This window comes from Phyllostomus discolor, chromosome 6, assembly GCF_004126475.2.
Source record: "Phyllostomus discolor isolate MPI-MPIP mPhyDis1 chromosome 6, mPhyDis1.pri.v3, whole genome shotgun sequence".
In the NCBI taxonomy this organism is placed as follows: Eukaryota; Metazoa; Chordata; class Mammalia; order Chiroptera; family Phyllostomidae; genus Phyllostomus; species Phyllostomus discolor.
Genome location: NC_040908.2, coordinates 109,780,876 through 109,804,958, shown reverse-complemented (window position 1 = coordinate 109,804,958; position 24,083 = coordinate 109,780,876). Strand labels below are relative to the sequence as shown.

The following is a 24,083-nucleotide window of genomic DNA, read 5'->3' as shown; positions in this document are numbered from 1 at the left end:
CTTTAACAGTGTTTTCAAAATTTTAGCATACATTAGAATCATCTTGAGGTCTTGTTAAATCACACATTGCTATGCCCCATCCCAGAATGTCTGATTCAGTAGGTTTGGCATGGGGGCCAGAGAATTTGCATTTTAACAAGTTCATGGGCCTCTTGGTGCTGCTGACCCAGGGACCACACATTGAGAACCACTGAATTTTCAATAGTAGTAGCTATACTTCAGTACTGTTTTATTCCCTATCATGTACTGTGCTAAGGTCCTTATATGTTGTTTTATTTATTATTCAACAACCCCAGGAAGTACAAATTATTATCACCATTTAACAGATGAGGAATCTGAGGACTAAGGTTTTAAAATAACTTATCCAAAAATAAAGATTAAAAAATAAAAATAAAATAACATCCAGTGTCATAAGTGGCAGGGCTGAGATTTGAACTGATTTCTAACATCAAGATCCATGTTTACAACCATAGTAATACACAACATAGTTTGTGTGTCTTAAGTAAATACCTGACAACATGCAGAACAGTAACTCCTCAGATGAATGCCCAGTCATATTCATCCCTAAGCAACCACCAAATGTCACCTCAAGAAGAAAAAGGGGCTTGAACATCTTTATTTTTTGTGTTATCTCAGGAGCCTAGAAGACAGCTCACACACCATAGGGGTACAATAAGTAAATAAATGTTACAAAGTAATGCATATTTAAAGTATCTAATTTGGGGGGGAAAACCCCTTTGAGAATGATATAATTAAGTAGGAACATGTTCACCTATACAGACTGAGTGTTCGGATTCTTAAGTTGGGAAGGTGGCTAAATATTTTACTTCTGTTCAAGACCTCTGAGCTAGCAAAGCTCCTACATACATGAGATTACATAGGCCAGTATTTCTCAAAGTTGGTTCCTGGACCAGCAGCATCAGCATCACCTGGGAACTTATTTAGGGCTGCTAGACTTAGCAAATAAAATATAAGATGCCAAATTAAATTTGAATTTCAGAGAGATAATGAAATACTTGGACCACACTTAACAATTAAAAATAATTCATCATTTATTTGAAATTCAAATTTAAGACCTATGTGGCATTCTGCATTTTATTTGACAACTCTTACTTCTTGGAAATTAAAGTTCTTGGGCCTCTCTCTAGACCTGCTGAACCAGACACTCAGGTGAGGCCAAGCCATCAGTGTTCCAACATGCATACAGGTGATTCTGATGAACCTTAAAAGTTCATCAGAACCTTTAAACCACTGTGTTAGGCAGTGCCTCATGTACCTGAAGCAGGGCTTAACCCAAACTGGCCAGCTGTTAAAGTTTTTGGAACAAAGCCACACCCATTTCTTTACTTACTCTTATTTATATACTTACTAAGATTCCTGTCCTCTTAGAGCTTATATTTTCATTATGGGTTGTGTTAATTATATCTTCAGCTATAAAGGAAGGAATATGAGGGGAGAACCACCCCCAAAAACCTAGAATTTATTTATAAAAAATTGGCCCTGGCTGGTGTGGATCAGTGGATTGAGCGCCAGCCTGCAAACCAAAGGGTCACTGGTTTAATTCCCAGTCAGGGCACATGCCTGGGTTGTGGGCCAGGTCCCCAGTAGGGGGTGAGTGAGAAGCAACCACACATTAATGTTTCTCTTCTTTTTCTCCCTCCCTTCCCCTCTGTCTAAAAATAAATAAATAAAATCTTTTAAAAAACTGTGTATTTATTCTTACTTGTTTACACTTCAGTCACCTTCAAAGTACTCTCCATTTGTTGCAATACACCTATCAAGATTTTTTTTCCCACTGTTCAAAATGGCTTTTGAACTCATTGATTTTGATACCTTTTAGTGCTCCTGCCATTTTTTGTTTCACGTCTTCCACATTGGCAAAACATTTTCCTTTGAGGACTTTTTTTCATCCAGGAAAACAACAACAACAAAAAAATTGCTTTGGGCAAGATCAAATGAGTAGGGAGGGTGGGGCATGGTTTTTGGTCAAAAACTGCTGAACAGCCAGCGTGGGGTACCATAAGGGCAGATGCACTTGTAAATCACTGATTATGAAATGGGCAAGCACATTAAAAGTCTTAAAAAAATTCACTGAAGCCTAACGCAGCCTCTCCTGACAATGCCAGCTGGTGTACTGATACAAATGGGTTCCTAGAACACTCACCTAGTGGGGAAACCTGTACTACAAGGGGCCCACCTCCAGAAGATAATTCTGGTTTTTGGGGGTGCCCCTCATACATATATTATCTTGCTTAACTGGAAGTACAGAGGTAGAGTAGGCTCCATGCCTGGTTGATTCCACAGTTCTTGGTGTTATAAGGGTGTGATAGAACAGAAACCTTATGGCTCAGAAAGCCTAAAATATTTACTTTTATTACTAAAAGTAATAATATTACTTTTAATAAAGTAATATTACTTTATTAATAATAATAAAGTAATATTTATTACTAAATATTTGTCTTTTACACAAAATATTTGCTTGACCCTGATCTGAAGGGAATTTCCTCTGATGACTGAAGTGTGTTCTCAGCCTTCTCTAACAGGCACTAGAAGCTGGGACATGATGCACAGAGGTTCTGAAAATGGAAAAGTTTCTTTCCCCGAGTTCCCCATAGGCACTGCTGGGGTCTCTGGCTCCAAATAAGGAAGATGGAGGGGAAGACAGCAAAGGAGAGGCCAATGATGAAGGGAAGTTCCTAGGGCCCAGAACACCTGATTTGTGTGCAACACCCCCGCTGGAGAGTTAGCAGAATTCTGTGACACAGAACATTTATTCAACAAATGTGTGGAGATCTACTGTATGCAGGGTACTGAGGGGCAAAGATTGAGTTCTATTCCTGAAGGGCTCACAGCCAAGAGTAGTCAGGCTCCCTAATTATATCTTTATACTATCAAGTCACAATTATAGATGTACTTAATAAATGATTATTGATACAATATACTTTCATTTATTCATTCAATAAATAACTATTAAATGTCTGCTAGGGGATGCATGCTGGACTAGGCACTGCTAATATAATGGTAAACAAAAGAGACACATTCCCTGCCTTCTTGGAACTTATATTTTAGTGAGAGTTGTTCATTACAACATCAGCTTTAAGTAGCAATAGTCAATTAAAATTGGTTTAAGCAATAGATAAATATATTATTTTGTGTAACCATTAAGTACAGGGGTAGAATAGGCTCCAAGGCTGGTGGTTTCAATGGCACAAGACATTAAAAAGACTCAAGTCATTTTCATGTCTTAGCTCTGCCTTCCTGGTTGTGCTGGCTTTTTTTTCAGGCTGTTCTTTGAAGTTTCAAGGTGGTTGCCACAACTCCAGGTGTCACTTTCAGATATGTCAGTGTACAGAAAAAGAAAGTGATCATCTCTTCATGTAACTTACATGTTTTTTTAAATTTTTCAATTATAGTTGATGTACATTATTATATTAATTTCAGTGTACATCCCAGTGATTAGACAGTACATAACTTAAGTGATCATCCACCCTGCACCACCCTTCCCTCCAGCCTTCCCTAGTTCATGTCCATGGATCGTATGTATAAGTTCTTCGGTTTCTCCATTTCCCATACTATTCTTAACCTCCCCCTGTCTATTTTGTACCTACCATTTATGCTTCTTATTTCCTGTACCTTTTCTGCCATTCTCCTCCCTGCACCCTCCCCACTGATAACCCTTCATGTGATCTCCATTTCTGTAATTGTGTTTCTGTTCTAGTTGTTGCTTAGTTTGTTTTTGTTTTTTTAGGTTCAGTTGCAGACTTCTCTTTCTTAAATAAGTCCCTTTAACATTTTATATAATAAGGGCTGGGTGATGATGAACTCCTTTAACTTGACCTTATCTGGGAATCACTTTATCTGCCCTTCCATTCTAAGTGATAGCTTTGCTGGATAGAGCAATCTTGGATGTAGGTTCTTGCCTTGGATGTAGGTTCTTGCCTTTGACTTGGAATACTTCTTTCCAGCCCCTTCTTGCCTGTAAGGTTTCTTTGGAGAAATCATCTGACAGTCTGATAGAACTCCTTTGTAGGTAACTGTCTCCTTTTCTTGTGCTTCTTTTAAGATTATCTCCTTAATTTTAATCTTGGCTAATGTCATTATTATGTGCCTTGGTGTGTGCTTCCTTGGGTCCAACTTCTTTGGGACTCTCTGAGCTTCCTGGACTTCCTGGAAGTCTGTTTTGTTGTTGTTGTTGTTGTTGTTGTTGTTGTTGTTTTGGCAGATTGGGAAAGTTCTCCATTATTTTTTCAGATAAGTTTTCAGTTTCTTGCTCTTCCTCTTCTTCTTCTGGCAACTCTATGATTCAAATGTTGAAACATTTAAAGTTGTCCCAGAGGTTCCTAAGCCTCTCCTCATTTTTTTTTGACTTCTTGTTTCTTCATTCTATTCTATTTGAATCTTTATTTCTTCCCTATGCTCCAATTAATTGGTTTGAGTCCATGTTTTCTTCCAGTCACTGTTGGTTGCCTATACATTTTCCTTTATTTCACTTTGCAGGGCCTTCACTTTTTTCTCTATTTTGTGACCATACTCAACCATTTCTGTGAACATCCTGATTACCAGTGTTTTGAACCCTGCATCTGATAGGTTGGCTATCTCTTCATCACTTAGTTGTATTTTTTCTGGAGCTTTGATCTGTTCTTTCATTTGGGCCATATATATATTTTTTTGTTTCAGTGGGCATGTTACATAGTAAAGGGCAGAGTCTTAGGTATTCACCAGGGCAGGGCATCTCACTTGGCTGCATAGTGTCACTGTGTGTGTGTGTGTGGGGGGGGGGTCTGAGAAGGAACAGTGCTGCTTTGTTGGCTCTTGTCCGGCTTTCAGTCACTTCAGTCAACCTGCTACCCACAAGCAAATTGGGCTCTTCTGGTGCTGATTCCTGGGTGGGTGGGCTTGTATACATTCTAGGACCCTGTGGATCTCTCCAGAGAACTCTCCAATGAGGCTGGGAGTTTCTCCTGACACTCTAACCTCCATAGATTTTTACAGCCAGAGGTTTTGAGTCTTTGTTTTCCTGTGCTGGGACCCTGGCTGTGTGGACTGTCTCATTCCCCAGTTGTTCCTCCTGGCTTATCTGCATGCAAATGTGGGACCGCCCAGTCCTACAGCTGCTGCCTTTCCAGGAGTCCTGTCCTCCTGGCTGCCCATTTCTGCCCCTCCTACCAGTCTAGATGAATGTTTATTTAACTCCTTGGTTGTCCAACTTCCATACGGTTTGATTTTCTGGCAGCTCTGGTTATTTTTTTGTTTTTAAATTTGTTGTCCAACTTTTGGTTGTGAGAGGAGGCAAAATGTATCCACTATGCCTTTATCTTGGCTCGAAGTCTGTTTTGCAATTTTCATGGTGTCAATTTTACACTTTTTTTGTTAAATTTATTCCTGTGTATTTTACTCTTTTTGATGCTATTGTAGATGGAATTGTCTTTTTAATTTCATTTTTTGATTATTCACTGTAAATGTTTAAAAATACAATAAATACAATTGAATTTTGTATATTGACCTTGTATTCTGCAATGTTGCTGAATTTCATTAGTTCTAATTTATTTTTTTTAACTGGATCCCTTAGGATTTTCTTTTTAAAAAGATTTTTATTTCCTTACTTTTAGAGAGAGGGGAAGGGAGGGAGGAAAAGAGGGAAAAAAACATCAATGTGTGGTTGCCTTTTGTGTGCCCCCAACTGGAGACTTGGTCTATAAACCCAGGCATGTGCCCTGACCAGGAATCAAACTGGCAGTCCTCCGGTTCACAGGCCAGCACTCAATCCACTGAGCCACACCAGCCAGGGCAGGATTTTCTACATAAAAGATCATGTCACAAATAGGTAGTTTTATTTCTTAGTTTCACATCTGGATACCTTTTATTTCTTTTTCTTGCCTAATTGCTTTGACTGGAAGCTCAAGAACATGTAATTCATTTAATCCTCACAGCAATCCCTGAGAGGCACAAGTAATCTTATTTTACAAATGGGGACATTAAAGCCTAAATATATAACTTGCTTAAAGTTTTACAGTAAATAAGTGGGAGAGCTGGGGGAAGCTGGAAAGAACCACAAAAGTTATCAATAAGTACAAAACAACTGGCTGACAATTAGAACTGAGTTATTGCATAGCAGAAAAAACAAAACAAACAAAAAAAAAACCATGATTTGGGTCCGGACTGGGATTCGGTCTCCAATACCTAAGTGCTGTGTAAAGATTTGGGGCTGGTCACTCTAGGCAATTTTCTCGCCTACAAAATGGAGATAATAATGCCCACCTTTAAAAATTTTTGTAAGGCTCTAGTAAAGTGATAATTTTAGTAATTATCTAGTAGTAAAACCTAGTAAAGCGCACTGTGAGAAACAGGTCCCATTGGCATTAGATCAGGAAATTTGGAAACAGTACCACTAACTCCAATGGGTAAAAAACTCCCGGGGGCCTTCCCGGAAATCCGCGCAGGGCCCTCTGGGACGTGTAGTCTTGCCCTGGCTCCGGTCCGCCTCTCTCCTTTAATTGGGGCGGCGGTGTGTAAGCCCCGGAAGTACTTAGAGCCCGGGAGGTGCTCTGGTTGGGCAGGGGAGGTCAGAGGTCGGGGCTAGGAGGCGTTCCGCTGGCATAGATGCTATGTAGCGGTGTGGCTTGCGCTCTCCTTCATGTTCTGGAGGGTTTTTGGGCTCCCGTAGTGTAGTAGTCCCAGGACCTCTAGTCCCCGGCTTCCGTACCTGCCGGCTGTGCGGAGTTGACGCCGCCGCCATGTTTGGCTGCTTGGTGGCGGGGAGGCTGGTGAGGATGGGGCCGGGTGATATCAGACAGGGGGCTGGACCCCGAGGGCGAGCCTCTGGGAAGGGGAGGGTGCTCGGGATCCAGTGGTGCGGGGAAAACCCCCTCAGGTCTACTTTCCAGCTTAGAGTGTGGAGTGGCGAATAGGCACTGGGTGTTCATTCTGCCTTGCCCCCCGCCCCCTCGGTCATTTGAGTAATCACACATTAGCTGCCATTTATCGAGTGGGGAATGCTCGCCTTTTGTCCAGTCATTTTAGCTTTCTATCTAGTGCTTATTTGGTAACCCAGATTTAACCCTCACTATTTGTGAGGTGGTTATTATTCGATCCATTTTGCAGTGAGGAATTGAAGCCCAGTCTGCAGTATAAGCCCTCGCCTAAGCTCAGAGTGAATTACACGTAAATTTGGAATTTTAATCGAGACTAGCGTCCTGGTTATCAGAGATTAAGGTGTTGGGCAGTGTTTATCTGCTGGGTCTTTTTGGAAGGGGCCTAGTAAAAATATGTTTAAAGGTAATTGGAAGTTGGCCGATAGAAATGCCTGAAATTTAAGTGTGAGCCAAAATCTGAGATGACTCGGGAACGATGTGAGCAGCGAGTTTCCTTATTGGTCAGAAGAGAGAAACTCACTTGCTGGAGTATTAGAATTAAGTAAAACCAGCACCGGGAATTGCTCAGGAATAATCCGAAAGGTGTACGGTATTTGGCTTGAATCACCTAGAGATTCATTTCAGACCTGACTCCTTCCACCTGGAGTTCTTTTTCTTACTCTTGTCATTCAGCTTTGTTAAATGTCGCAGCTCCTTTGCTGAATGTTAAGATTTTCATAAGTTTTTGATAATGTATTCTGTATATGGTTATAAGGAATCACAAAGATAGGTTGGAGATGACTGGCCTCGGAAAGTTTTTTGTCTCTTCAGTGATTGGGCGGCTTCTTTTGGTGATGGTGATAATTGGTACCGTATTTTGCTGTGTATAATGTGCACTTTTGCGGGGGAGGCCCAAACTTTTCAGGGAAAATAAGGGTGCATGTTATACGTGGGTAGTACTAATTCTGTATCTATAGAAATGTTTTTAATTCTTTTATTTATGCTTATGGGTTAAAAGTGTAACTCTAGGAAGCAATAACAATATCCTTATGCAAAATAATACCCTGGAATACCACAGTCGGTTTTGTTTCTTAATATAAATAAATAATTGAATTAAAAAGTTAAAACGAAAGGGTTTTTTTCTTGAAAGTTTGGGCCAAAAAGGTGGCGCATACTATACATGGGAGCACATCATTCACTGCAAAATATGGTAGTACTAGTGCGACAACTTTTGATTGTCCTTGTTTTGATTAAAAAAAAAAAAAAGACCAGTCAGAGATGACTTACTTTTGTCATTCTGCTTTGTTATCATTAGTGTCATTAGTGAGTGGCTTTTAAAAAATGTGTATTTTCTTAAAAAGGATAAAAAGGCCATATGGAATCCATGTATCTCTCATGTTGTCACCTAATTTGGAAGTTTTGTTATGGCAATACCTGTTTATTTACCTAGTATTTTTGTAATGAATATCCAGTAGAAGTTATTTTAAGGTTTTTGGGGGGTTGTAAATTATAATTCTGGAGTATTAGAACATGTTAAAATGAAGGGCAAATAGATCCAGCAATACCTCAAGACTTACTTATGTTATTCTTCTATTACAAAAATTCACTTATCTACATTTTCCTTCCTCGAAAAAAAATTTAAGTAAAAGAGATACCCTTTCTCTATTTTTTTTTAAGTTTGACCTGCCCTATACATAGTAGTTAAAGGGAGGGGCCTAAGTTTCTCTTTTTCATTTATTTATTTGTTTGTTTTTAGAGAGAGGGGAAGGGAGGAAGAACATCGATTGGCTGCCTCTTGCACGTACCCCAACCAGGGACTGAGCTCACAACCCAGGCATGTGCCCTAACTGGGAATTGAACTGGCAACTTTTCAGTTCATAGGCCAGTGCTCAATCCACTGAGCCACACCAGCCAGGGCTTTTTAACAAAAAATTTTTTAAAAATTGATTTTAGGGGGAAAGAAACATCAATTTGTTGTTTCACTTATTTATGTGTTCATTGATTGCTTCTTATATGTGCTCTTACCAGGGATTGAACCCACAACCTTGATATATGGGGATGGTGCTCTTACCAACTGAATTATTGGGCTATAGCAAGAGATACGTACCACCTGTTTTCTTAAGGTCAATGATTAGAGTGTTGTAATCCACATTTACAGAATGTCTGGTTCCTTATACAGAGTTGACATTTAAGGAATATTTGCTTTGCCAAATTATTTTAGGACTTGTATCATAATTTCATATGCCTTTTAATATGTGCATGTCAAAGCCTGGTGAAATTGAATTTAATACTGATACAGGCAGTTTAGTTTATATTTACGTTCCTTCTGTGTTTCTCTGTATTTAAACCAGAGTTTTTAATTGTGTTGAAAACTTCAGAACAGGGAACCAGAGCTTGACTTTAAGAATGCTCATCCTTGGTCTCTTGGGAATAAATTTAGGGTAATTGATATTTCTTTATCATTGATACATATATGCAGTTACATAGCAGTATATTGGTGACCAGAAAGGCAATAGCATTTAAAAAACAATAAAAACCTCAGGGAAGGTAAACTCTTCACAGCCTATTGACCACAGTGCACTCAAATTGATACTTCTTTTTGCTGGGTGTTTATAGGAATTAGCAATAAATTTCTTAAAATTTTTTTGTAAAAATGAATTAGTGAAAGATTTCTTAGACTTCAAAATGAGATCTCATTTTATAAATTGAGGTTCAATTCTAGGACAGAAAAATAGATTAGCAAATGAGTCGAGGAAACTTTTAAAATACCCAGTTAGCACATTCAAGGTAGAACTTTTAGATTTTATATAGTTTGTTTTTGTTATTTGGAATAGTTTTGCTCTATAAAGTTTGTGTGAGCGCTAAATGGGTAAATACTGAATTATTGCCCCTAGGGAAAATACAGGGTTAGGGTCCTGCAAGCATCTGGTCTCAATTTTATCAATTTTGTTTTATGTGTGTTTCTGTTTAAAGACATCTTATTTAATATGTATTATTGATTTGTTAACATTGGACTCTGCCATTAGCACTATAACTCATATCTGAATGAAAGTTATGTAACACATATTTTCTCAGTAAGGCACCTGCCAGCCTTGTTGGGTTTAGGAGCACTATTTCAGCCTGGCCATTTAAAACAGTCAAATCACCAACAAAAATGCAAACAAACATGGCACTAAATAGACTGTGAAAAGGACATTTGTTTACAGTATGAAAGCTGAAACCAGAAGGCACAATATAGTTTTGTTCCACAGCTGGGAACATGTCCATCAGGCAACTCAAACTTTTTGCAGCTTTAAAAGTGCAACAAGTAATGGTTTTGGGGTTATAAATATATTTTAGTGAGTAGACAAATTAGCAAGTATGGAATCTGCAAATAATGAAGATTGAGTAAATACCTCTGGTTGCTTACCTATTTTAATTACCTGAGGTTCTTTACCTTCAAATTAGAGGATCATGGTTTGGTAGTATATTTTGAACAAACTTTAGTTAAAAAAATTTTATTATTTTTAAAAATCCTCACCTGAGGATATATTTCTTGATTTTAGAGAGAGAGGAGGGAGGGAGAGAACATCAATTGGTTGTCTCCTATAGGCCCCGAGCACCCCAACAGACCAGGGGTTGAATTGCAACTTAGTTATGTTCCCAGACCAGGAATCAGTGGAACCTCAACCTTTTGGTGTATGGGATGATACTCCAGCCAGCTGAGCCACCTGGCCAGGGTGAACAGTCTTTCATTTTTATAACATTTTGAAGCTGTAGTGATTTACTTTTGTAAGTAGAATCCTTCCAGGGGACTTCTGAAATAATTTAGTTACATTTTTAAAAAATTACATTAATGAAGTTATTTTAATGCTATTTTTTGATTCCTTATTTTTAAAAATATTTCTAAGTTTTCAATTACAGTTGACATACTATATTATATTAGTTTTAGATGTACAACATAGTGACACCATATATAGTTATTATAATATTATAGACTATGTTCCCTTTGCTGTACTTTATATCCCATGTTTTAATAGGATTCACTATTAATATTAGCATTCTATCTGATATATTTGGTAATTCTATAATTAGAATCTCAGATTAACCCCAAGTTTTACTTGGTATATGACTATAATTGACTGTGCTTGGTAACAGCTTATAGCAGTACTATAAGGGTTATAAAAGCTCATCAAACTATTGCACTGAGACAAGTTTCTTATTTTCTAGGTGCAAACAGTTGCACAGCAAGTGGCAGAAGATAAATTTGTTTTTGACTTGCCTGATTATGAAAATATCAACCATGTTGTGGTTTTTATGCTGGGAACAATCCCATTTCCTGAGGGAATGGGAGGATCTGTCTACTTTTCCTATCCTGATTCAAATGGAATGCCAGTATGGCAGCTCCTAGGATTTCTCACGAATGGGAAACCAAGTGCCATCTTCAAAATTTCAGGTCTTAAATCTGGTAAGAATAATGTATTGAAATAGTTTCATAATTAAACTGTTTACTTAAACAACATACTATAGAATATGACTTTTTAAAAACTTCATTATATTTTTTCAGGTTGCTAAAGTAATATATAACATATTTTTAAAAAGGTGATCTTGAAACATTTGAAAAATAGTAAGTAAAAGGCCTTAGCTCCTCATACTCCTATTCTCTGTCCCTGGAGAGAATCACTCACTGTTCTTCTCTTTGTGTGGTATATACGGTTGTGAAGGAATTTTTCTGAATTAATGGGTATTTTAATAAAGAGGGGAATCTTGGCATAATTTGTAACATGCACATCTGTGTTTTAACTAAACAGATAAACCAAATAGACTCATACAGGAAATAAAATGAGAGTCTTTTTTTTCTATGAGGATGTTTGAACGCTTAGATTTGATTACCCCTTCAGCGTTCTTCTGCTGGTTGTATTGCTGTTGCATATTTTAAATCTTAGAGGGACATAATCCTTGCTTTGATGCTTTCGAATTACTTTGTGAAGAAATGTGAAAATAAAATTAGGTACCATTTACTCCCATTGAATCTCTGGTTCCTTTGACAATCTAGATGAAAACAGACAGAGATTCTTAAGAATATAAATATATATTCTCCTAGAGATTGTCTATAGAGTCCAAGGAAAAAATATATTTAGGTAACATTTGTTTGTTTAACAAACATATGGGTATCTGTTGGGGGGATTTAAAGATACTAAGTTCTTGCCTGAGATAACTCATGTTCTTACAAAGGAAGATTGCTCTGTAGACCAGTAATTAGAAGAGTGTAAAGTACTAACGGACATTTGTGCAAAGTGCTGAGAGAATAGGAAAGAGAACAATTAACTCTTAAGTGTGTTAGGAAAGGCTTCCTGGAGGAGGTGATATTGGACCTCTTCAAACATAAGTAGGAGTTTGTAAGGCCTGTTGAGCATTCTTTTCTAGGTGGAGGAAATACGGATATAATGTTGAAAGTTTGAAAGCATGGGTGTGCTCAGAAATGTCACAGGCAGGGCGTATAAAGGGAGGAAATAGGCAGGCGTGGATCATGAAAAGCTTTATGTGTCATACTGACTCATTAGAATTTAATAAGTCAGCAATTTTTAACATGTCTAGGTCACAGGCTTATTTGATAGTGTTATAAAATGTATGTTTAACATGATAAACACACTAAAAATTGTGCAAGTACTCTGAAGCCCATCCTTGTAGCTCTCCCTGTAAAGAAGTGCTCTTTTAGGTATAGAGGAGGCAATAAACAGTTTTGGGTAGGAGAGTGATATGATCAAATTCTCTTTTTAGTCTGAGGACCATGTGGAGAATGAACTGGAGCAGTTCTGGCCAGATAATGGATTGTTAGCTGCTGTTATTTTATGTCGTTGAAATTGTACAGGAAGAAATGGGAGAGGGCAATATTTAAAGCTAAAAATTGTTTAGGATTGGTCATGAATACTAAACTCTAGATTTCAGATGCAGGACAAGTCCCTACAGTCCTTCTCAATGACTGCTCCCTGAGATTAGTATTCTTAATCCCTAAGAAAGTTGTTCTTGAAGCCTGATTGCCTAAACAGCAGCATCAACACAAGCAGTGCCTGGAATCTTATGAAAAATGTATACTCCTGGTAGGACCCCAGATATACTGAATCAGAAACTGTGAAGTCCAGTTGTCTGTATTTAAATAAGTTCCATAAGTGTTTGTGTTGCATGCTAACATTTGAGAACTACTGCCCTAGGGCATCCACTGTATATAATGAATTAATGCCTCTTTATATATAGTATATGTAATACTATACATATTGCATAGTATTAGTTCTGAACAAACTTTAGGGAAATTAACAAAACAGTCTCAAATCACTTTTTTCCTTCTCTGTGATTATGTCTAGAAATACTACATAGAAAAAAGTAGAAAAAAATACTAAGTAGAAAAAACAGACAATTCAATACATTCTTGTGAAATTACTGGATGTTACACGTGAAGGGAGAGTAATAAAGGAACCACAGAAGACAAGTCATTTATAACTGAACAGCAATTAGTTTAGCAGATATATCAAGAGCATGAATAGAGACAAAAAAAATAGATTACTATTCTCAAAGTGCAAAGGAAAAATAAAATAATTCTGAAAACTGTCATTTTAAGGATTTTATTTATTTACTTTTAGAGAGAGGGGAACAAAGGGAGAGAAACATTGATGTGCAAGAGATAAATCTATCAGTTGCCTCTCTCACACCCCCAAGTGGCGATCTGACCTGCAACCCTGGCATGTGCCCTGACTGGGAATCCACTGGCAACTTTTTGGTTCACTGGTGGGCACTCAGTCCACTGAGCAATACCAGCCACAGCAAGAAAACTGTCATTTTTTACATAAAGGAGAAATAAATGTATTTTCAAATGGAGGTAAAGAGTTTACTACTCATCGACCATTACTGAAAGAAATTACTGAAGGTATTTGTACTTATAGGAGGAAATTGAACCCAGAATGTAGAAGAGGATGCAAGACACAAAGATAGCAAAGAAATTGATAAACATGTAGACAGGTCTGGACAACCTGATTTTATAAAACTAAATGCACAGAATTAAATACTGTACTAGAAAACAGCACATATGACAGAAGGGGTAGTGATCTGAGTTAAAGCTTTCTGAGGTGCTTTCATTTAGAAAGAGCAATAATATTGTAGTTCTGTTAAAATTTTAAGGAGAACTAAAAAAGGGGAAATAGCATAATAGTAAAACCAAAATAAGGTCATGGAAATAATTTCAACTATGTCAGTTATCAAAATAAATGTAAAGAGACTAAATTTACCAGAGAAAAGATGGAGACCATAGGGTGGGATGATTTTTTTTTTTAAGGCAGCAAGCAAATAATTACAGTGGTACCTTGGTACTTGTCGTTAATTTGTTCTGGACCTCGTGATGAGTGCCTAAACCAATGAGTACTGAACAAGCAGAGAATGATGAAGCTTTCTGTTGTTGGTGGGGGGCAGGCAGCATTGTGGCATTGTGAGACATACAAGCCCAAGCAAGTGCGATCAGTCCTGAGTAGAGTCCCAAGCAAGCACCATGTGCTGAAACATTTTTTTCTCTTCAAAATGTTTAAGTAGCCATGGCTGGTGTGGCTCCATGGATTGAGCGCTGGCCTGAAAACCAAAGAGTTGCCAGTTCAATTGCCAGTCAGGGCACATGCCTGGTTTGCAGACCAACTCCCTGGTGAGGGGCGTGGGAGAGGCAAGCACACATGGATGGTTCTCTCCCTTTCTTCCTCCCTTCTCCTTTGTCTAAAAGTAAATAAATAGAATGTTTAAAAGAGTGCACAGGTACAGGGTTTGATGAGTTCTGAAGCTGATGAGTATGATGAATACCGAGATGACTGTATATTGGTCTTAGGAGTAATGGGTCTAAAACATTGTAACATAAGGAACCAAAAAATCTATGTGTATATAGACTTACATATATTAGTCTAAAGAAAACTTAGAATAAGGCAAAAAGCATTATAAAGAATTAAGAGATTTATTCACTAGGAATAAGAATTCACTAGGAAGATTTAAATATTTCTGGGAAAAGGTGAATGTCATGAGTTTGTGTCTATATATATAACATAACTTCAAATATATAAAGGAAAAATATTGACATAATGATAAATGGACAGCCCTAATGTTAATATTTTTTTTAAATTTGCACATTAGGTGTATGTTTAAAGCACCCACCTTTTTTTTTTTTTTAAGAGTTATTTATGTATTTTTCGAGAGGGAAGGGAGGGAGAAAGAGAAAGAGAGAAACATCAATGTGGGGTTGCTGGGGGCCATGGCCTGCAACCCAGGCATGTGCCCTTGCTGGGAATCGAACCTGCGGTGCTTTGGTTCGCAGCCCATGCTCAATCCACTGAGCTACACCAGCCAGGGCTAATGTTAATATTTTAATAAACCTTTTGATAATTAATATATCAAGTAAATCAGTAATAAAGAAGGAATGTTTGAATAAAAGAATTAACAGGCTTGAGCTAATGGACATTTATGAAACCCTGCAACTGATAGGTCATGCATGCATTATGAGGCAAAGGGGTTTATAGTTGTTTGTATGTAAAGTAATATAATAATTAATAAATAATATAAGAATAAACACTTTCACGTATTCAAAACTGTAAATGTACTTTTGCCCCACTCCAACTACATGGTTTTAAAAGATTTTATTTATTTTTATAGAGAGAGTGGAAGAGAAGGAGAAAGGGAGAGAAATATCAATCGGTTGCCCCTCACACACCCTCAACTAGGGACCCGGCCAGCAACCTAGGCATGTGCCCTGACTGGGAATCCAACCAGTGACCTTTGGTTTTCAGGCCAGCACTCAGCCCACTGAGCCACACTAGCCAGGACTATATACATTTTTAATACACAGATTTATGAAATTTCACCACATACCAACCAAGTCACAAAGTAAGCTGTAGCAAATAGCAGACAGTCATACAATGCACAATGCGATGTAATTACAAATCAAAAGACAAAACATTGTCATGTTTAGAAATTTAAAAATATTTACAAATAATTCATGGGTCATAGAAAAAATGATTGTGGAAAATAAACTTGTACAGAACAAAGAAAAAACAAAGAAAAACAAAAAGCCCCATCACAAATCAAACCTTTTGAATGCAGGTTAAGGTAATACTAAAGAGATTGATTCATAGGCTTAACTATATATATAAATATGTAAAAGAGATTGAAATGAGTGAGCTAAGTATTTAACTTAAGCAGCCTAAAGAAACGAGAAGAAAATAACAATGCTAAGAATAGGAATTGCCCTGGCTGGCGTAGCTCAGTGGATTGAGTGCAGGCTGTGGACCAGGCATCGCAGGTTCAATTCCCAGTCAGGGCACATGCCTGGGTTGCAGGCCATGACCCCCAGCAACCGCACATTGATGTTTCTCTCTCTCTCCTTCCCTTCCCTCTCTAAAAATAAATAAATAAGATCTTTTAAAAAATTGTAAAAATTAAAAAAAAAAAGAATAGGAATTAATGACAGAAAGCAAAGAAACAACAGAAGGGCTTAAATAAAAATGTGGTTCTTTGAAAAGACTAATAAAATGATGAGCTACCAAAAAGATGTATTGAGGGAAAAAAAGGTACAAATAATATTAAAAATACAAAAATGGGGACATAACTATAAATATAGTAGAGATTAATTTTTATGAGGAATTTTATGCTAATACATTTGAGAATGATGAACAGATGAGATTGGCTACTTTTTCAGAAAAATACACTAAAAACTGAATAAACAGTAAATTAAAATCCTGAATAGTGTGATATTAATAAAGTTAAAATCAATAATTGAAAATATACCTCTCCCTTCCACAAGTAGCTATCAAGCCCAGATTTTGTATAAAGTTCAAGTAAAGCCCTGGCTGGCATAGCTCAGTGGATTGAGTGCGAGCTGCGAACCAAAGTGTCGCAGGTTCGATTCCCAGCCAGGGTACATGTCTGGGTTGCAGGCCATGAGCCCCAGCAACTGCACATTGATATTTCTCTCTCTCTCTCTCCCTCCCTCCCTCCCTTCCCTCTCTAAAATAAATAAATAAATAAATAAATAAAATCTTTAAAATAGCTTTCAACATTTAAAAAAAAAGTTCAAGTAAACCTTTATGAAACAAATTGTTATATTTTATAAACTGTCAGAAAATAGGAAAAGAGGCAAAGTTACCCAGTTTGTATTCTGAAGCTAATATAACCTTCATATCAAAAAGGACAAAGGCAGCTCTAGCTGGTGTGCCTTAGTGGATTGAGTGCTGGCCTGTGAATCAAAGGGTTGCTGGTGTGATTTCCAGTCAGGGCACATGCCTGGGGTGTGGGCCAGGTCCCTGGTAGGGAGCGTGTGAGAGGCAACCACACATTGATGTTTCTCTCCCTCTCTTTCTCCCTCCCTTCCCCTCTCCAAAATAAATAAATAAAATCTTAAAAAAAAAAAAAAAAGGACAAAGGTAATGTGAGAGGAAATTTGGCCTAAGCCGATTTTATTTATTTTGGCTTTTTACATCTATTTACATTAAAAAGTTACAAAGTAAATTTAACAAAGTATCTTATTTTTAAAAACTTTTCAGTATAGAAAATTCAAGCATATATAAGAGCAGATGAAATGGAATATTACACCCATCTCTAATCATCCAGCTTTATAAATGCCCTACTCATGGATAATGTTATTTCATTTATATTTTCACACACTTCTTCTTTCTTATGTTATTTAGAAGGAGATTCCAGAATCACAACATGTAATCTGTAAATATATTAATATGTGTTTATAAAAGAGCAGATCTTTTTAAAAAACATAAATGTAATACTGTTATCACACCTAAAAGCAAACAATAATTCCTTAATATTGATTATCTAATCAGTGTTTAGATTTCCAATGGTCTCAGAGGCTTTATATAAAACTTTCAGTACTTTCAGTCAGCATCTGTAAGGTCCTTGCATTGCAATTGGTTGATAGCTCTCTCAGTATTGTTTATAAAAAAGATATATTCTCTGATTTCTCTTTTCAGTAAATTAGTTGGATTTAAAGGTTTGATCAGATTTTATTTTGATTTAAAAACTTTTTGGGAGGGTTATATGTAGTGGTGTATTTTTTAATCAGTAAGTACATTTATGGTTCTCTGTCAAATTAGCCATTTATGTACAATGCCTACATTCATTAATTCAATGATAACATTAGAATGTTATCATTTCATTTACTAACTCTAAAGAGACTTGTATATCTAGTCTTTGGTTACATAGGGGAAGAGCTATTAAGGAAAGGCGGGATAAATGCATGATTCTTTCTCTTTATGTACCACTGTTCAAACAAGTGAGTTGATCTCTGACCTTCAGAAGCAATAAATATTTTTTAAAGAATTATGAAATAATGGATATATATGTACGTGTATTTATTTATATTGAGGTATTCTTACCATTGGTACACCATCAGGATCCATTGGACCTAATTTTCACTTTTCATCTTCTTTTATAGGCAGATATTGATATTTCATGACTTATCTTCTCTAAAGAAATCTTCCAAAGGACAGAGAAAATTAACTTTTTTGTTTTTTAACAGTTTAACAGCTTTTTTGAATTATAATTGAATAAAATGCACATATATTTAAAGTGTGTAGAGTTTGAAAATTTTGATATGTGTATACACCTGGAAAACCATCACCACAATCAAGAGAGGTGAATGTATCGGTGGCTCCTAAATGTTTCCTGGGCTCTTTTGTAATTCCCTCTGCTGTCTCTGCCTTCATCCTGAGTAACTATTGATCTATTTTCTGTCATTATAAAATACTTAGCATTTTCTAGATTTTTATATAAATAAAATACAGTATGTATTCTTTTTTACTTGGCTTCTTTCACCCAGCATAGTTATTTTAGAGTCATGTTGTATTGTGTATCAATAATTCACTCCTTTTTATTGTTGGGTAGTATTCTATTGTTGGATCTACTACAACTCGTTTATCCATTTACCTGTTAATGGACATTTAGATTCTTTACAGTTTTGGCTCATAAAACAAAGCTGCTAGAAACATCTGTGCTCAGATTTTTGTATGAACATATGCTTTCATTTCTCTTGGATAAATACCTAGGAGGGCAGTGGCTGGATCATACAGTACTTTCACGTGTAACTTAAGAAACTGCCAAAGTATTTTGTAGCATGGTTGTTTGATTTTTACATTTAACCAGCCAGTGTGTGTGAGTTGTAAGTTCCTCTTTGTCCTTACCAACACTTGTTTTGTTAACTTTAGGTGTTCAAGTAGGTATGTAGTAGAATCCCATTGTGTTTTAAATTTGTATTTCCCTAATGACTAACGATCTTGAGCTTTTTTTCCATATGTTTATTTGCTTTCTCCATAGCTTCCTTGATGTAGTATCTGTTCAGATCTTTTGCCTGTTTTTTTAAATTGGATTGTGTTGTTATTATTGAGTTTTGAGAGTTCTATACATATTCTCAAAACAAGTTATTTGTAAGATACATGAATTGAAAATATTTTTTTCTAGTCTTTTTTTTTAAAGATTTATTTATTTTTAGACAGAGGGAAAGGTGGGAGAAAGAGAGGGAGAGAAACAAACATCAATGTGTTGATGTTTCACGCATCCCCTACTGGAGACCTGGCCTGCATCCCAGGCATGTGCCCTGACTGGGAATTGAATCAGCGATCCTTTGGTTCCCAGGCTGGTGCTCAATCCATTGAGCCACACCAGCCAGGGCTTTTTTCTAGTCTTTTGTTTATCTTTTAACAGTGTCTTTTGTAGGGCAGAAGTGTTTAATTTTGATGAAGTCCAGTGTTTCAATTTATTATTTTCTGGGTTGTGGCTTTGGTGTTTTAAGAAATCTGCCTAATGCAAGGTCACAAGGGTTTTCTTGTAGAAATTTTTTAGTCTTAGATTTTACATTTATACCTGGAATACAATTTGAATTTTTAGTGGAAGGTGTGGACTGAAGTTCAATTTTATTTTATTTTTTTTGCAAATGGATATCAAACTGTTCCAATATCATTTGTTGAAAAAAATGATACATTTTTCTGCATCTGTCATCAAGCATGTTCACTTATTATTCATTTGGGAGCTCTTAAACTGCTCTGTGTAGGTGTAAAATACAAACATATACAAGGGAATGTTTATGAGTATTTATTATAAACTTATACAAATGGATATTTATATAAGAGTTTATGTAATGACTTAAAAAGGAAAGAAAGAAATGGAAATAGATACAACAATTTTTTTAAACACTAAATCACTAGTTGAAAACATGCTGGTAGACTACATGGATACAGGAAAATATAGTAATAAGCAGTACAGGAAGAGGAGCAACTAATTTGAGGGAAGAGAGAGAGAGATGTTTTTATTATGGGTTTGAGGATCCTGTGGAACATGCTAGTAGTGCCTTAAATATAAAGTGGTTGATTTGTTTGTATAGCAATGGGCCAGTAGTCAGCTGTTAACATAGTTGGAAAATATAGGCTCATTTTGTACATAGCCTTATATGCACTGATTAAGGTTAATACTGGCTACCAGCTGGTAGACCAGGACCCATTGGTTGGTTTTGGAGATGAACCAATGAAGTTGTCAATTTAATGGTCCCTACCTTACCCTTTCTTGCTTTTCCCTAGCTCTGCCAACATTTTGAGTTGGGAAAGGGGTACAATGTCTCTATTATTTATGATCATCACTATATGTTCTGCAGAAGATGTTTTGGGAATAGTGAAAAGGGTTTTTTCCTATTCTTTTTGCATTGTGCTTGTCTTTTTCCTTTTTTCTTGGGATACCAAAAAGGTTAGGGTTTGTGGAGGTGGGCATTCTGAGGTCATAAAAAGATTCATCCAATCTGGAGAAAATTCAGCAATCAAAAATGAGTTAATCAGCTCTGGCTGGTGTGGCTCAGTGGATTGAGTGCTGGCCTACATGTCAGAGAAATTTAATCTTTTTTGTTTAGAAAAGAAAGTCTGCTAACTTTTAGGCAGTGTATATATATATATATAGATAGATCTATCTATCTATCTATATATATATATATCTGCCTCTTTCAAACAGTTTTATATTATTTGGTAATCCAAAATTTAATACCTCTTGATGAAAATTTGGGTTGTTTCCATATTTTTTATCATTTTACTAGCAATGCTATAATAAATATTCTTATACATATCTTTGTACATATTTGTTAGCACTTTGTTTCTGTAATAGAAACTCCTAGAAGTGGAACTGAATTCCTGAATTAATATGGCCTTTAAAACAAATGGTGTAGGAGGCCTGGAGAAAGGGAAGTGAATGTTGGATAATCAATCATAATTGTCATGGCAGTTTTTAGAAAGTCCTAATAAAGGTACAGTGTATTGGTACTATATAAAACCCTAATAGAGCATATTCTGTTTTTTTAAAGATTTTATTTATTTTTAGAGAGAGGGGAAAGGGAGGGAGAAACAGAGGGAGAGAAACATCCATACGTTGCCTCCCACATGCCCCCAACTGGTGACTTGGCCTGCAGCCCAGGCATGTGCCCTGACTGGGAATCAAACCAGCAACATTTTGGTTCGCAGACTGGTACTCAGTCCACTGGGCAACACCAGCCAGGGCTGATAGAGCATGCTTGCTAAGTATGTTAACAGAGTAAGCCATTGAGTATTAGAATGGAAGCCTCTAAAAATAATTTAATCTAATCCTTAATTTTACTGTTGAGACTCTTGAGATCTAGAAAGTTTTAGAGTGTTTTCCTAAAATAGAGCAGGGATTAGGATCTGGATACTCATTTTTAGTTTACTTTCTAAATTAGATTTTTTTCTACTTCCAAAGTGAGTTTAAGGCCCTGGCTGGTGTGGCTCAATGGATTGAGAACTGGCCTGTGAACTGAAGGGTTGCAGGTTCAATTCCCAGGCAGAGCACATACCTGGGTTGTGGGCCAAGTCCCCAGTTGGGGACATGCTAGAGTCAATGTGTGTTTCTCACATTGATGTTTCTCTCCCTCCCCTTTTCTCTCCCTTCCCTTCTCTCTACCAAAACAAACAAAGGAAAACAACACAGTGAGTTTACAGCGAAAACTATATTCAGATTGCTTTCCACTGTTCTATGTGTATACCTCCCATTTTTACTTAATACTATTTCATAATGGATTATGAAATTTTGATATGTTTAAAAGGTATTTAATTTTAGTGTTCTCTCCTTTCCTTCCTTTACTATTAATTGGAAATAGAAGATGAGATTTTTATTTTTATTTAAAAGAAAAGGAATTTATTTTTATTTAATGACATGAGCTTCAGAAACATTGATGTAGACTGTCCTTTTTTCTATTGGTATAGTATAGTATAGTATAGTATAGTATTTTGTTGATAAATTATTTTTTGATTACCTATTCCTTGTCAGGCATTTGGTCTTTTCCACCCAATCTCTGAACATACTTTATCTTATTAGTTGTTTGTTGCTAGTACATAGAAGTACAATTGATTTTTTTTTTTTTTTGGTTTTCACATTTTTATTGGGGTCCACATCAAGGGAAGTGTTTGCAGTTTCTTTAGCCACTCCAGGCTTGGGCCCCGGGGGTCCTGGGGGTGGCTGGGTACGATGGGTATGTTCCTATTGTCTTGGACGGGCACTGGGTAATTTAGGGTGTGACCTGGCTGATCATGGCAACATACCTGGTGTAGGGGCTGAAGGTGGCAGAATTACAGTGAGGCCCCTGATGGTGAAGGAAACAACCAGCACTGGCTTCTTGGCCCAGGCATTCTTGAATAAGGTGGTGAGTCTCCTGTCCATCTTGGTCTTGGCAGTGGCAGTGGCTACAGTTGATTTTTTTTTATATTTTACTTTTTGTATTTTTTGAATAAGTAATATTTCAAAATATATTTTATTAATTATACTATTAGAGTCGTCCCATTTTTTTCTCCCTTTTATTCCCTTCCACCCTGCAATCCCTCCTATCAGCAATCCTTCACCTTAGTTCATGTCTATGGGTCATGCATATAAGTTTTTTCACTTCTCCATTTCCTGTATTATTCTTAACCTCTCTCTATTTTGTACCTTCCATTTATACTTCTTATTCCCTGAAGCCTTTTCCCCCTTCTCCCATGTATCCCTCCCTACTGATAAACCTCCATGGGATCTCTGTTCCTGTTCTAGTTGTTTGCTTAGTTTGTTTTTGTTTTTGTTTTTAGGTTCAGTTGTTGATAGTTGTGAGTTTGTGGTCATTTTATTGTTCATTTTTTATCTTTTTCTTAGATAAGTCCCTTTAACATTTCATATAATAAGGGCTGGGTGATGATGAACTCTTTAACTTGACCTTATCTGAGAAGCACTTCATCTGCCTTCCCATTCTAAATGATAGCTTTGCTGGATAGAGTAATCTTGGTTATAGGTCCTTGCCTTTCATGACTTGGAATACTTTTTTCCAGCCCCTTCTTGCCTGTAAGGGTTCTTTTGAGAAATCAGCTGATGGTCTGATGGGAACTCCTTTGTAGGTAACTGTCTTCTTTTCTCTTACTGTTTTTAAGATTCTCTCCTTAATTTTAATCTTGGCTAATGTCATTATGATGTGCCTTGGTGTGTGTTTCCTTGGGTCCAACTCCTTTTGGACTCTGAGCTTCCTGAACTTCCTAGAAGTCTGTTTCCTTTCCTTCCTAGAAGTTCTCCTTCATTATTTTTTCAGATAAGTTTTCAGTTTCTTGCTGTTCCTCTTCTTCTGGCAACCCTATGATTAGGATGTTGGAATGTTTAAAGATATCTTGGAGGTTCCTAAGCCTCTCCTCATTTTTTTGACTTGTTTCTTCATTCTGTTCTGGTTGAATGTTTATTTCTTCCTTCTGCTCCAAATCATTGATTTGAATTCTGTTTCCTTCCCATCACTGTTGGTTCCCTGTATATTTTTTGTTAAATCACTTTTTGATAGCCCTCACTTTTACCTCTATTTTGTCACAATACTCAACCATTTCTGTGAACATCCTGATATACCAGTGTTTTGGACTATGCATCTGATAGGTTGACTATCTTTTCATCACTTAGTTCTGTTTTTGGAGCTTTGATCTGTTCTTTCATTTGGGCCATATTTTTTTCTCCTGGCACAGCTGTTACATAATAAGGGGCGGAGCTTTAGGTAATCGCTGGGGTGACACATCCCATATCCCTGTGTTGTGGTGTTATGTATGGGGGAGGGGTCTGAGAGGGAACAGTGCTGCTTTATTGGCTCTTGGCTGGCTTTCAGTCACTTTCTGTATTATCCACAAGCAAATTGGGCCCTTCTGGTACTGATTCCTAGTGTGGCTAGTTTTGTGTACATTGTAG

At 36.8% G+C, this 24,083-nt stretch overlaps 1 protein-coding gene across 1 annotated transcript in view; it reads left to right on the top strand.

The window, feature by feature from the left end:
* Positions 1-6,542: 6,542 nt before the first annotated feature.
* Positions 6,543-24,083, top strand: part of HIKESHI (heat shock protein nuclear import factor hikeshi) — a 42,981-nt gene continuing 25,440 nt past the window's right edge. Inside the window, exons 1-2 of the mRNA XM_028517344.2 lie at positions 6,543-6,764; positions 11,061-11,298. Of these exons, the coding sequence (XP_028373145.1) occupies positions 6,735-6,764; positions 11,061-11,298 (268 nt within the window). The 5' untranslated portion in view covers positions 6,543-6,734. The remainder of the gene's footprint in view (positions 6,765-11,060; positions 11,299-24,083) is intronic.